We start from the raw sequence: 15,492 nt of genomic DNA, 5'->3' as shown, positions 1-15,492 counted from the left end.
CTCAAATCTAAGATGTCATCACTTATAGTGAGATAAACCATTATTTTATGTACCATTAAGAAAGAAAAGGCATCATCAACTAGAATGGTTACAATGTCCGTTGTAAGATGCATTCTGATTTCAGAGATGGTTGATGACACTGGCTAAGTTTAATCAACTAACAAATGTTTTTATTATGCCCTCTTGTGGAGGGAATGTAGAAAAAAATCATTAGATTACAGATCATCACATTTTTCAGTTAGAATGGGCTTTAGAGATCATTTAGCTCATCTCCTTTACTTGATCCAGATGGAAATTGAAGGCTGGAAGTAAGAACGAACCTTTTTCACTTAAACATTAGCTAGTGGAAAGGTCAGTCTCTTGATTTTCTAGTTGGTAGTGTTCTGTCCTCTGTGTGGCTCTAATGTTTTCCATTACAAGCATATGATTTGTGCTTGGCTATTTATACACACATTAAAAGAAACTTCTAGAGTAAAGGGGTAATTTAAAGGAATATGTTGTTATCAGGAGAACGTTTGGTATGTAGAAAATTGAACGCTATTATGCTCCTCTCCACCTTCTCTCCATTTAGCTCTTTACCAGTTGGAGTCTGGTCTTTCCTAAAGTGTCCTTGTTATTTAAAAAGCAAGGCAATTAAATAACCTAAAATTACTATTCCAAACTATAGAAAAGAAAAATTTCTCTAATATGAAGGACATACTGTAATATTCACAAATATAGGGAACCACACAGAAAAAGATCCTAGGGAAATATGACTGAGGCATTTTGCTTGAGTACTTTCTTAAATCTTACCTTATTGCTAAATTTTGAGCCAGATTTCTCAAAAACATATTTGAAATAGTTTGTTCAAATATTAATCTTTGTAAGCCATGCTAATTTATGAAATGCACACACTGAGAAGTTAATTTTATTCCAAATGTATTTCTGTTACTGAACTTCCAAAAGAATATAGTAATAGATTTTTAAATGGGTTACAACTGAGAGACTGATGTTATTTTTTTGAGTATAGAAATAGAGAGGTAATTCTTATTCTCAGCCATTATTTGTTTCTCTATATTTAAAAAACAATAGATGACATAAAGTTTACTCTACAGCAGAGCTTTTTCTTTGTTTTGTTATGCTATTTTCATTTGTTTTGGTGATAATACTGTAAAAACTCAGTTTGCAGAATAAAAATAAAACTTGGATGGTCCCTTTAGACCATGAATACTTAGAGGTCATGTTTGTTGAGGCGATGAAATTATTTAAAAGTCCTAAGTTCATAGGGTAGGTACCTGGGTGGCTCAGTCGGTTAAGCATCCGACTCTTGATTTAACTCGGGTCATGATCTCAGGGTCCTGAGATGGAGCCCCTAGCTGGGTTCTGCGCTGAGCACTGAGCTTGGAGCCTGCTTGGGATTCTCTCTCCCTCTCCCTCTGCCCCTCCTACACCCCATCCCCTGCTTGTGCATCATGTGTTCCCTCTCTCTCTTAAAAAAAAAAGTCGTAAGTGCAGGGTTTTAAAAACTGAGGTTATGGTGTTCCAGGTTGACCGCTTAGATTGAAATAACTAGCCAAGTTGGCCAACTTAACTTTTTTCCCCCCAGTTATCTAAAATTTTGGAGGTTTTTCTTTTTGTTTTTGTTTTTTTGTTAATAAATTGAGCAAACTAAGTTGAGCAGATGTATTGGTGCTCTGCAGAATGGCCTCATTAGGCTTTTTCAGGATAAGCAAAAAAAAAAAAAAAAAAGAACAATTAATTCTATGTTGCAGATACACAACTGAGAAATAGGTAGATTTTTAATTGTCTGAGATAGCTCCTGAGGAAAGAAGGAAAAAATGAAATCATTGTCTAAAAGGTGGAACACACTGGCAGGAATGGCTCATGAACTGAGAGAAAAGTAAAAAATAAAAGCCTCTTTGGTCCAGATGCCTAAATTTCAAAATCGTAAATAGAAACCAATACTCAAAACTGGAACCAATAAGCTTAAGAAAGACTGAATACCATTATGGTCCTCCCCACTCTCACTTCACTTAGGGAGAAAAAGACCATTTAGGTGTCTCCAAGTAGAATTCTGATCTTTGGATTTTCCCCGTCATTTAAAAAAAAAGGTGCAATGTATGTGAAAATAGGGAGCAAAGATCCCCAAAAGGGACCCCCGTTCACTCACTTCACCAAGAATGCCAAGCACCCTGCAAATAGTAGGGCATATGAAACCATCTGTTCAATATATTTCACCTGAAAAAAGAGATGTTCTTTGATTTCATCCGCATCACGTGGACCACATCCCAATCTTTTCTTGGGATCTTTCATCAAAAGACGCTGAATTAGGTCTTTAGCTAAAGCACTCATTTCTTGAGGATATGGAGGCTCACTTTTTAATATTCTCCTGTAGGCAGATAAAACTTGCTATTAAAACAACCAGAGGATGAAGTTATAGTGACAGTATTCTTAGCAAAACAAGTATCGTGCAACACACTTTGAAACTGAGCTATACGTGAAAAACGGAGCGAAAGTATTTAAAACGAGATACCATGAAATCAAATTTCTGAAACTTAAAAAAGCAGAAACAAAAAGTGTTGGATCATTTTTCAGTATAAGGCACTCCTAGTGGGAAGCCACCATCCCAAATATTTAACTGGAAAAAAACATATGAAGACTTGGGACTTCCCATCTATGGACTTGATTCTGATGAAAGATTTCCCAACGGAAACAACTCCTAATAAACTCAGGGAAGTCAATCCAGCCCTCAGATTCGAAAGGACAAAAGCAACTCCAACCATACCTGCCTCTCTTCTCCTTCCCTGTGTGCCAGTGAACAGCAGGGCCCAGCAGGAAGGGGGAGCGGAGGCAGGCCAAGCCAGAGAGTCAGAGCCACTTGGACATGGCTCCACTCCTAATATCTGAAATGAGCACCAGACCTGGGGCTTTTCATGGGATGGAAGCACCTGCTTCATTATCTGCTACTATAAAACAGGCAGGTGAGCCCTATAAGGAACTCAAAGATAACATCTACTATTTATTATGGAAGGTAAACAAGATAATCAAGGTTCTTGATGAAATATTTGAATTTATTCTAAGGTCATGGAAGAAACCAATCCAACCAAATGTACCTTTTGCCCCTGTTAAAAGGAAGATCAATAATGAGAAGGGATAATGAAGGGGACAAATTGAAATTAAGAAGCTTAACACGGTATACATGGAGATGAATAGTTATTCCTTTGTTTGGATTTGCAAAATGATTGCCTGGTGTGTATTAAAATATTAATAACCGTTATGGAACAAAATCAGGTAACACGTTTGTAAAAGCACAGCCTGGTAAGAACATGGACTCTGGGGCCAGCCAGAATTCAAACTGGCTCTGGGGAGTACTGGTGGTATGACTCTGAGATAGCTGATTAACCTCCTTAATACCACGGTTTCCTTAATCTCACGTGGGTATGGTGGCGCTTACACGGGTGAAAACATGATGAACAGGGCTTAGCACTGCCCTTGCGACGTAGCAAATGCTTCACCTATGTGCGCTACCGTTAGACTCCCTCCTGCTGGAGCCGCCACAGAGAAAACCTTAGCCAGTCGCCACCAAGAATCAGGGAAATGATCAGTGGTTTTGGACTGAAAATTCCAGCAGTGTTGTTCATTTCAAATCTAATCCGACTTCTTGCACTCCATCCTGGGGACGCGAGGAAACGCTGGCAGAACAAGGGAAAAAAATAAGCAGTACTCTTTTTTTCTTTTTGATTCTTTAGTACACGCCCATGGCTCACTGCTCGGCAGGGTTTTCGGCGTTAGAGACGATCCTCTCCTCAGATCAGGCACAGGCATATCCGGCAGAGACACTGGCCACCCTGTTTCTCAGGGAATAGTAAGTACAGACTTTTCCATTTTCTCCACCCTGAATGTACTTTTTGCAGGCAGGACCTTCTTGTGTAAAAGCATCAGGCAACAGACACGCCGTTGCTGACATCCGCTTCTGCTGACTCGGGCTATGGAAATAAGCACTTCAGCCGCCACCGTCTGAGGGTACCGATCCTGCATGTCTGTTACTTCTTACACCCGAGTCGTTGGCCTTTACTGGAAGTCTACTCCGCACCAGGGAAAGCAACAGTCGGTCAGGTCAGCCGTGGCGGGTTCATCCACAAAAGGAGAGATGTAGAGAGAACAGGGTGGCCCCACCGAGATGCCAAACTGTAAAGAGGGGCAGAAAGAGACCCTGTGCACAACTTGGGGTGGCGGTCTGGGCACACAAACAGCGTCAGCGAGCTACGGAGGTGTGTGGCAGGTGCCAGGTGCCGGGCACTAGAGTTTTAGATGGGGACGAGGCAGGGATGGGAAGACACGGAGTGGAAATGTGAAGGGATTTCTGAGAACGCGGCTGACGAGGGAACGAGAAGAATCGCCGGTGATGGCCCCGGAACTTCCCTTTGCGGAGAGAAGCTAACACGGCCAGAAGCAGTGGTGGGAGGTCCAGCAGGCAATGGCGAGCATCCACCCAGCTCGCAGGAGAGAACAGGGGCCCCGCAGAAGGAGACACCACAGCAGGAACACTTCTTAGGCTTCTTGTTGTCTTGGTACACAGAGTGGCACAGGGTTTGCTTAGTGCGTGGAGAGGTTCTGAAGCCTAATCCTGCAGAGAACTGTAGGGCCAGGAAGAGGGCCAGAAATGGAGTGGGTGGGGTGGTGAGGAGAAAGCCCCCAGCAGGCTTCAATCTTTTCTCCACCGGAAGATGATCTGGGATTTACCTTCCTCTTATACTGTTTCCTTGAAACGTACTGCGCCAAGATAAATGTGAAATGACAGCTGTGCCTGGTTATTGCGAAGTTACCCCTGAGGGGTGTGAGCAGACAGGACTATTTAAAACTCAGAGAACTCAAGTTTCTGGGTGTTATCTCTTACCCCAAGGGTGTCCCTGGGCGGGGGTGGGGGGTGGGGCGCTTGGAAGCTGTGCACGGGGGAGTTTTAAGATATAGTTCCTGTGCGGAGCTTCCCATGCTGGTGTGGTTTACACCCACCCACTTGGTCTCACCACTAATGGCTGAGTGTGTCTTCTGTGGGCTGGGAAGCCAGGAGGAGGTGATGGGAAGGACCGCTGATGAAGAGGTGTTTGATGTTGTCGTGCTCATGCTCTGTTTCCTGACCTGTATCTTCAAAAGCTAAGTAAAACTGGCGCCAGATTCCAGCCCACTGTGACCTGTGAGCGTGAATGCCAATCCGAAGCCTAGACTAATACAGTTGCACAGAATGTGCACTGCAGAAATGGGGGATGTGGGTGAAGGATGCTGGTTCTAGCTGGTGCTAGTCGTGACCATCCCAGAACACCCTGCAAGAAGAGGAGGGAGACATAGCTCAGGTGCGCTTCCCCTTTACCTTCAAATGTGCTTGATTTCTGAACTGGTAGTAGCCCAGAGCTCTTTCTTTTTAGCTTCAAAGGGAATCTGGGAAACTCCAGAAGAACTGCCATGGAGCAGGGCCCAAATAAACCTTAGAGCTCTCTGTAAAATCACAACAGGCTCTGCGTTGATATATCATGGTAAACACTTCTTGTGTTTGTTATCATTTAATCCATACAATAATCCTACCAAGGGCAGCGAGTATTATCCCTGTTTTAAAGATGAGGCAAGATTCCTTTCAAATAAATCAAGAAATATACATACCAATTAAAATTTTAAGCAGGTGTTTTAGAACATAGATGATTTTAGTATTTTTTCCAAGAATAAGCAAATAACAGAGCTAAGAAGATTTTGAAAAATAAAATAATTGGGAAGGATTCTACATGTTAACTACACGTTATGGTATTACATACAACTACACAGATGGTATTACAAGACAAAACTGTAAAACTGAGGTGCTAGCAAAATAAATCAACAGCCAAATCAAATGAACAGAGGAGACAACTTGAAAAATATCCAGGCACATACACAAAACTTACATTGTTTTTGAAAAGGGACCAGCCAACATCGGAAATGCCACATTGTTTGACAAATGTGTTGGGGAAACCAGCTATTTGGGAAATACTGAAACAAAGCAAGACCTATGCCTTATACCACAACCCGAAATAAACTCCAAATGGATTGAGGAATTACATGAAAAAAGAAAAATTAAATAAAATTAAATCTATAATATAAAAATGAATATACAATCTCATTCTATTCATGAATGTTATGTTTCTGAAGACCCTCTGTGGTCAAAGAAATTCACAACTGATGAGCTTAAGAATATATGGATTAAAGGGTGTGAACACCAAGACTAGAATTAAAACTATGACGGGGAACAAGATGGATGGATGGTAGGCACAGAACAAGCAAGGATGGTCAAATAGTCACGGGAGAATCATGGCGGAAGCAGGTAGGCGCGTATCCACTCTAAGAGAAATAACATTTTCATAATAAAATGTGGAAACAGTGAGCCTATGAAACATCGCACGTGTTTCATACGTTTACTAAAACATAATAAGGAACTGTCTCAACAATGGTATCGGGACGATGGGCAATGCTCACTTTCCCTCCACTAGGGTCTCTGCTCAACTGTCACCTTATCAGAGCATCTTTCTCTAACCATCCTGACAAAATACCCAGCCTCTTCATCCCTCTCCTTTCTTTTTGCTTCATGGAATCTAAAGACTATTATATATTTGTCAATTAATTCTCTCTCCCAACTAAAATGTAAACTCTTGAGGGAATAGGGACTCCTTTTTTTTAAAAAAAGCAATTTTCAGGGCGCCTGGGTGGCTCAGTCGGTTGGGCGTCTGCCTTCGGCTCGGGTCACAATCCTGGGGCCCTGGGATCGAGTCCCGCATCGGGCTCCCTGCTCAGCGGGGAACCTGCTTCTCCCCCTGCCTGCTGCTCCCCCGCTTGTGCTCGTGTGCTCTCTCTGACAAATAAATAAAATCGTAAAAATTGAAAAAAAAGCAATTTTGTTCCTTGCTTTTCTCCTGGGGCCTAGAGAACTGCTTAGCACTCAGCAAGCCCTCAACAAATATTTCCTGAATGAATAAATGTCTGATTGTTTTCCATTCATGATACCTTGCTCACTCAGGATCTTTCTTCCTCAGTTTCAACAGAGGCCTGCAGATAACATTTTTGCATTTTCACAGATGGCATGCCTTCTCTTGGGTTGTTTATTTCTACTTGCCCTCCATTTCAAAGTTCACAATCTTCCCTATTTCATAACTTAATATTGTTGATTCTCACTTCCTGGTTCCCGTGCGGTCCCAGAATTACAGGATTACTCATATGCCTGCCTGAGTTAGGAGGAGTTTCCAGCCAACTTCACTTACTCTAAATAGTTAAGAATACTGTGGTATATCTATTCAATGGTTATGTTACATAGCCATTGCAAAATTATGTTTACAGAGAGCCTGTAATTGGAGAATGTGTAAAACTTTAAGCAAAAACTGGAAAATAGGAAACTGTATTTCTAGTATGAGCACAATATATCAAAATATCAGCAGTGTTTGTCTCTGGGGGTTATGATGCACATTTTACACTAGAGTGAACATTACTTTTAGAATAGGAGCAATAAAATGAACTTCATTTACAAGATCACAAACCCACAGAGAACAGCACGCAAGCGTGGCAACAAGGCCAGGAAGTCTTGAAGCTCCCATGAGTAGGCCCCTGTGGGTATTTCCCACCATCGGAAAGGCCCTCTTTTCTACTCAGCCTCCACAAAGCTGGTGGGTCCTCCCGGCCCGGCCCGTGCGGTCTCTCCAGCCTGCATGGCTGCTTCCTTCACACTCCCAGTCCCCACGGGTCCGTGCTACCTCTGTACTTCCACAGCATGCATCTTAACACTCCACTAGTTTTCAAAACTCCCTGGTATTATGAATTGTCGTCTGTTTATTCCCAATCTTCCCAGACAGTATGTAAGTTTTCCTAGGACGAGAAGTCTGCCTGTATCTCTCTCTTCTGCCTTCCGAGGTAAAAGTTACTCATCGGTCCCCCTCTTGTCTGCAGGCCAGCACTTCCCGTCCCTTACCTGCAATAAGCACCCGCCCCACTAGGATAGAAAACAGCAGGACAGAGTCAAGCGTGCGCCCTGGGAGAGCAAGAAGCAACTACCCAGGAGTCACTCTGTACTTGACCCCAGGCCCAGCTCCCGTAGCTCTGAGTCCTGAGGCAAGATAAGCTGTTTCTTCGTTTGTAAAGCAAGCATACGGCACTACCTGTCCTCCAGGGCTGTAAGGATTCCAGGACACAAGGTGTGTGACTTCTCGGCACAGACGGCGGCTGGGGCACAGCTGTGCCCGGGTGAGCCTCGCCCTCAGTGCGGCTCGTCCCCAGGAGTGTGCCTGCTCTGAGACAGTGGATGCCCAGAGGGGACACCTCCCTTTGGCTGTCACTGCATTTCTCCTTGATCCACCTACCCCGTTATTTCCCTAGACCTTGCCAGTAAGGATCATCAAATGAGATTCTTTACCTACTCCTGCAAAATCTGTAACTCTGCTCAAACTCTCAGCCAGTAACTCCTGGGAGCCCCCAGGGCATGTCTAATGTGAGCAATACTCTCCTTCACTCTCACATCTCAGCATCTCTTTTCCTTCTTTTGCCTCACAAATTACCTGAGGGGCGCTCACTCCTGTCATGGCTTCTGGAGCACAAGAGAGAACATTTCTGTTCCTTGGGTGGTTCGGGGAAGTAAAGATGTGTGCATGAGCTTGTAAAGATTTTGGTAAAAGAGCTTTCTTTTCTTTTCAACATACAGCATCTTCTCCCTAAAAGTGATGGATATGACTATGACCGTGCCTTGCCCCCCAGCCCGATGGCTAAGGCCTCTGGGAACCGAGCTGCTCTGGCTGGCCTCCTCCCCTTTGCACTCGAGTATGCCCAGTGCATCTACCAGACCGGTTTGTCAGACATGCCTGAACGTGTCTAAATCGCAGGGTGGGTGCAGTCTAGGCTAAAGCTGGGACCCCACTACACTGACTGTGGTTTTTGTTGGCAGATCTCATCCCTGTCCCTCTTCCCTTCCACTCTTTTCTGTGACCCAGACAATGCTCAGGAAGCTTTTACTTCACCCACTCCACTATTCTGTTAGAGCACCTTTCCTTGGGACGCCTGGGTGGCTCAGTTGGTTGCGCGTCTGCCTTCGGTTCAGGTCATGATCCCAGGGTCCTGGGATCCAGCCCCGCATCGGGCTCCCTGCTCAGCGGAGAGCCTGCTTCTCCCTCTCCCTCTGCCTGCCGCTCCCCACTGCTTGTGCTCTCACTCTCTGACAAATAAATAAATAAAATCTTAAAAAAAAAAAAATAAAGCACCTTTCCTTAATGGGCAAGATGAAAGGGATGGGAGAGGGTGGAGAACCACACCTCGGGGGTTCCCTGGGACCAAGAGACTGCATGTGACAATAAACTAAGGCAGTATGGAGTCAAGAGAGGAGTGAAATGCAAAGAATTTCAAAGAGATTGCTAAACGGAAAAGAGCCAGAGTCAGAGCAAAGAGCTAGAGTACAGAGCCAAGATTATCTTCCAAAAGGATGAGGTCCTTCTGGGTAGGCCAGAGAGAACCACGAGCCCATAAAGAACAGTACGATTACTCCAAATGGAACTAAATGACTGAGTCATGAATGCAGAAGGCCACCTCCACAGCCTCTCCCGGTACGGACGAGGCTGACCCTTTCGACTTCAGGTTGACGGGACCAGTGGAGAACTGGCTGAGGTTGTAATCAGAGGGGGCAGTGAAGGGCCTAAACAGGGCCTCACAGGAACAACAGAAGGCCAGGTCTCAGGGGGAGCACTGACAGACTGAGAAGCACCCCCAAATGCTAACCATTCTGATAGCGCCTCTGATGGGCTCTCCCCGTGGCTGGAAGGACTATTCTTACATCTTATTCAGGGCTCTAAACCCTCGACCCCCCTCGAGAGTGCTTCAGAGGGCAAATTAATAATACAGTATGATTCAGCTCCATCCCCACATGTTATGCAAGGGAAGCAGGAGTAAACTGAGCTAAAGGATGCTGAGAGGAAGTAAGATAGAAAGCTGAGAAATATGAGTACCAAGGGCAGGGTCATTTCCACCCCGCTCCTCTCCTTGCTACACCCCTCTCATCACTGGACTCTACCTTGCAGCTGCTGCAATTGTGTCATGTGGAAGAATGTGTAGATGAAATCTATTGTGAGGAACATTAATGGATTTGGGGGTAACTAGGGGAAAAAACCTCCCAACACAGATGCTGCTAATGGGTACACAAATACCTAAAATGAGGAAGAAAAGAAAAAATGAATAGCACACTGGGAATCAAGAAGGCTTTATAAAATATGCTGATTAAGGATTTTATCATAAAAATGTAAGAAAGATATGAAAGCCGGGGGGTGGGGTGGGAAACGAGCTCTTAAAACAGGGTAAGAAATAATGATGTTTCTTATAGTTATTCTATGCATAACTCTAAAAGCAAGACATCTATAAGCAGACAATTTTAAAAAATACAAATGAGTTAATTCAAGGTGTTAATGACTAATCGACATGGATAGAATAAAAGAATCCAAGAGAATTACTAATTTAATTTTGCTTTAGAAGACTATACTATGACACATAAAATCAAGGCACTATAGTAATTACCTAAAGAGAGACACTCCTTGGGAGGACAATTAATCAATTAAGAAGTCAGTTACCTAACCCGGAGGTCAGCAAACTTTCTGTAAGGACCCATGGGAGGCACACCTCTAAGATTGTCTCCAACGATCACGGTCTCCCTGTAGTCACAGTAACCCCCTCATGTTAGTTCTTCCCTTCAGGTATGCGCAGGACCTACTGACTTCTTTTTCTTTTATTTTTAAGACTTATTTATTAACTATTTTAGAGAGAAAGAGGGCATGAACAGGAGGAGCAGAGAGAGAATCTCAAGCAGACTCCACGCTGAGTACGGAGCCCGATGCCGGGCTCCACCTTACAACCTTGAGACCACGACCTGAACCAAAACCAAGAGGTGGATGCTTAACCGACTGAGCCACCCAGGCGCCCCTGACCTAGTGACTTTCTTATAAACAATACTGTGTGTAAAGGTGACAGGATGCCACTTTCACGATTAGGTTACAAAACAGCCCCCCCGCCCCCTTCCTGGAGACCCTCTCCATTCCCTTCCTGCCCGCACGTTTTGAGGAAGCAAGCGGCCAAGTCAGAGAGGCCCACTTGGTGAGGCACTGAAGGGTGGTCTTTGGCTGACAGCCAGCCAAGAACGGGGGCCCTCGGTCCAATGGCCCAGAGGAACCGAATCCTGCCAACAAACACACGTGCTTGGAAGCAGATCTTTTCCCAGGTGAGCCTTGAGAGAACTACAGCCCGGCCAGCACTCCGCCTGCAGCCTGTGAGTGACCCGGAAGTAGAGGGTTTAGTTAAGCTGTGCCCAGATTCCTCAGCCACGGAAACTCTGAGACAGTCAATGAATGTTGTTTTAAGCCACTGAGTTTTGAGGCAGTTTGTTACTTAGCAATGGATAAGGAATAAGCAATATAAGGCCAGACAATAAATACTGTAGGCTTTGTAAGCTATGCAGGCTCTGGGGCAACTCTTCACCTTTGCTGCAGTGGTCCCCAAAGCAGCCGGAGACGATCCTCCAATAAAGGAGCATGGCTGTGTTCTAGTACAATTTTACTGATGGACAGTGAAACTCAAATTCCATATAATATTCACGTGTCAGAAAATACTGTTCATCTTTTGACTTTTTCAACCACTCAAGAATGTAACATGGAATGTAAAAACCATTCAGAGCTCACAGGCCACACAGAAACAGGCAGAAGGAAGGGAGCTCACCTGCGGGTTGTAGTTTTGCTAACCCCTGACCAAAACTGTACAGCAAATATTATTATTATTTTGATAACACCGAGACCTGAACTTATATAACATTATGCTTATAACAGTACAATGAGACACATTAACAAAGCATATTTTACTGACGGATTGTGAAATGCCAAATGAACACCTCATGGCAAATATTTTCGACATTTCAAAGTCAGAGAAAATGAGGCACAATGCTGTCAGAGAGGACGGAAGAACTGCACACAGACCCTCTGTATCCTGATTCTCAGGTGAGGACACAGGATTCAAAGCCCCAGGCCAGTGAAGGACGAGGGGCGGCCAGAAGAACCAACAAGAGATACTAGAGGTGGGATGGACACCTTCGCATGCAGCAGTAACCCAGAGCCTGAAAGAAGGGGTTCTACACAGAAAGCAAATAAAAGCTAGCGGGAGACACACAAGTAAGAAAAGCACATGCTATGTACATGAAATAAAAATAAGACAGACTCAGAAAAGCTAACAAAAGCTTTATCGTTAATAAAACTATCTTCAGATCCCTAAAGCAATGTCTGGAGGAAACATGGATATGTCCACTGGAGGATGGGACCAGCATCGACATGCAGAGGTTAGAGGAAGTGGATTTCAGCTTATGTTAAGGAGGCAGGATTTTATATAAGGAAGTTGTTCAATAATGGAAGGGGCTTCCCTGAAAGTACCTTGCATGCCTGGGCCATCCGCTCGTTGATGGCACTCACACAGAAGGGAGGGGACCACGGGGACCCTGTTGAAGGGATTCTTACGGCAGGGAGAAAGTTTTCCTCTCCTTCTAAATTCTTACTGTATTCTAAGATTTGATATACCAGAGAAACATTCTTATTCTGGTTTTAGGCTACCTAACAGTTACAGGCAGGTAGATAACTTGGATATGCTGTTATTTTGAAGCAGCTCAAGTAAAAGCTAGTCTAGAAAGGGGACGCCTGGGTGGCTCAGTCAGTTGGGAAGCTGCCTTCGGCTCAGGTCATGATCCCAGCGTCCTGGGATCGAGCCCCACATCGGGCTCCCTGCTCGGCAGGGAGCCTGCTTCCCCCTCTGCCTTGCCTGCCACTCCCACTGCTTGTGTTCTCTCTCTCTCTCTCTGACAAATAAATAAGTAAAATCTTTAAAAAAAAAAAAAAAGCTCTAGAAAGTATGCAGCATTCAGGGAAGATCACAAACATGAAGAATTCAGTGATGAGAAAAACACCCTTGGCTAATTAAGACAGGGGACAAGATAATGATGCATTTATCAGAATGGTACATTTCTTTTTCCCTTTTTAAATTTATGTGTTTTTTTTTTTAATGGCAGGAGAGTTGACACAATGTTACATTAGTTTGGGGTGTGCGGCATAGTGAATTCAGCAAGTCTGTATGCTATGCTCTGCTCCTCCCAAGTGTGGCTACCCTGTGTCACCACGCAGGATCACAGCACCACTGACCATATTCTCTGCGCTGTACCTTTCATCCCCATGACTTATTCATTCTGTCACCAGAAGCCTGGATCTCCCAATTCCCTTCACCTGTTTTGCCCATTCTATACGCCCCCACAACCACCAGTTTGTTTTATGTATTTATGGGTCTGTTTCTGCTTTGTTTGTTTGTTTAGCTTTTTAGATTCCACATATAAGTGAAATTATATGGTATTTGTCTTTCTCTGTTTGACTTATTTCACATAGGATAATACCCTCTAGGTCCATCCATGTTGTCGCAAATGGTAAAAATCTCATCCTCTTTTATGGCTGAGTAATAATATCCCATTGTATATATTTTGAATGGTGCATATTTTTAAAAGAACAGACTATGAAAGACTTTACACCAGGAAAGACAACCAGAATGATTACCCTGAAAGGAAAAGGTAGTGTAGGATAATTTAATTATTACACTGTTACAAATTTCAGTAACAACCAAAAACCATGTAATCATAGGTTAACACTAAGCTTTAAAGAAAATTAACAACATGACAAAATGGATAATTAATTGGTTAAAGGGCAAGAATCCTATTTAAGTTCTTGAAAAGTATGTTCTAGTTTCAAGATTTTAGACACCCTGATTCAGGCTCTTTCTCTTTCTAAAACCAGAATGCCAAATGATTGATCTAAAGGCAATAAAATAAAAGCACTTTAAATTTGAACATCACTTGGTTTAGAATACTCCTGCCATCATAATCAGCAATATATTACCTCCCTGTAGGCAGTCCTATGAAGGAAAGAAAAACTGTAAGCAGACTGCTTGTGGACGTGGACTCAGAGAGTGGGGAATCAGTCAGAGGAGGCTCTATTTAATGCTGTCAGATTAAGGCTGCCCTTTGCACCTGTCACCATGACAGATATGACCTTGCAAAGGGACCCAAATGCTCAAGACCATGACCAAGTTTTCCTATAATTCTGAGGCATCTCCAAACTGTTAAGAGGCCCATTTAAAATAAGCAAAGTCATATTAAAAAATTTTAAGTTAATGACTTTAACAAGAAATATTACTGATCACTTTGGAATTAAGTAAACTGGAATAGTGAGAAATTATTTCCTTCCTAATCTGTCCTATAATAGGTATGTTTAGAAAAATTTAACAGTTTTATTAAAGTAAAACTGATGCACAGTAAACTTCCCACACACAAAGTGTATGCTTTGTTAAGTTCTGACGTACGTGTACACCTGTGAAATCACTGCCACAACCAAACAGAGGAACATACCCAACCACCCTCCAAAGGTTCCTGGTGTCCCTTTGTCGTCTCCTCTGCCCTCCCCCAGTCAACGGCCCCTCAATCGATTCCCACACTTGAGCCAGTTTACATACCCCAGAAGCTCTTGAATGAAGGGGAAGGTGGGTCGCCTTCAGGAAGGACCCTGAAAATTTATACTGTGAATCTTTCTCCCGGCCTTCCCCGAAGGGGACTATAGCTTTTTATCAGAGGAACTGTTTATTGGCGAAAAGGAAATAACCAGACTTTCTGGGGACTACCAGACTCTGGCTCTGAACTGACACTAATTCCAGGAGACCCCAAACATCACTGTGGCCCACCAGAGTAGGGGCTTATGGAGGTCAGGTGACAAGTAGAGTTTCAGCTCCAACTCGTGGTGGCTTCAGTGGGTCCCTGATGCCATCCTGTGGTTATTTCCCCAGTTCCAGAATGCATAATCAGAAGAGACAGATTTAGCTGCTGGCACCATCCCCACATTGGTTCCCTGACCTGCGGAGGCAAGGCAATTATAGCGGAAAAGGCAAAATAGAAGCCACCAGAACTGCCTCTACCTAGGGAAATCGTAAAACTGAAAGTAATAGAGCATTCGTGGGGGATTGCAGAGATTAGTGCCACCATCAGAGCCTTGAAAGATGTAGGAGTGGTGATCCCCAGCCACCCCCTTGCCTGTTGGGCCTGTGCAGGAGACGGATGGATCTTGGAGAGGACACCGGAGTATCATCAACTTAACCAGGTGGTGGACTTCAACTGCAGTGCTGTACCAGATGTGGTTTCGGGGCTTGAGCAAATTCACACACACACCCCGGTACACAGCTATTCATCCGGCATATGCCTTTTTCTCCATCACTGGCCGTAAGGCCCACCAGACGGAGTTGCTTTCAGCTAGCAAGGCTAACAATGTACCCTTACTGTCCTAGCTCAGGGGTACATCAGTTCTCCAGCCCTATGTCCTAATTTAGTTGTTTTTGAGGCTCCTGATCACCTTTCTCTTCTGTATCACACATGATCTGTTATACTGATGACCTTATGCTGATTGGACCTGGTGA

The 15,492-nt window shown here is 43.9% G+C and overlaps 1 protein-coding gene across 2 annotated transcripts in view; it reads right to left on the bottom strand.

Moving 5' to 3' along the window:
- RPS6KA5 (ribosomal protein S6 kinase A5) overlaps nucleotides 1–15,492 on the bottom strand; it is a 178,490-nt gene that overhangs the window by 25,530 nt on the left and 137,468 nt on the right. For both annotated transcript variants that reach the window (XM_027571517.2, XM_027571516.2), the window contains exon 8: nucleotides 2,218–2,368. In XM_027571517.2, coding sequence (XP_027427318.1) covers nucleotides 2,218–2,368 — 151 coding nt within the window. The remainder of the gene's footprint in view (nucleotides 1–2,217; nucleotides 2,369–15,492) is intronic.

The sequence above is a fragment of the Zalophus californianus genome, chromosome 6, assembly GCF_009762305.2.
Source record: "Zalophus californianus isolate mZalCal1 chromosome 6, mZalCal1.pri.v2, whole genome shotgun sequence".
Classification (NCBI taxonomy): domain Eukaryota; kingdom Metazoa; phylum Chordata; class Mammalia; order Carnivora; family Otariidae; genus Zalophus; species Zalophus californianus.
This window is presented reverse-complemented; position numbering and strand designations above follow the sequence as displayed.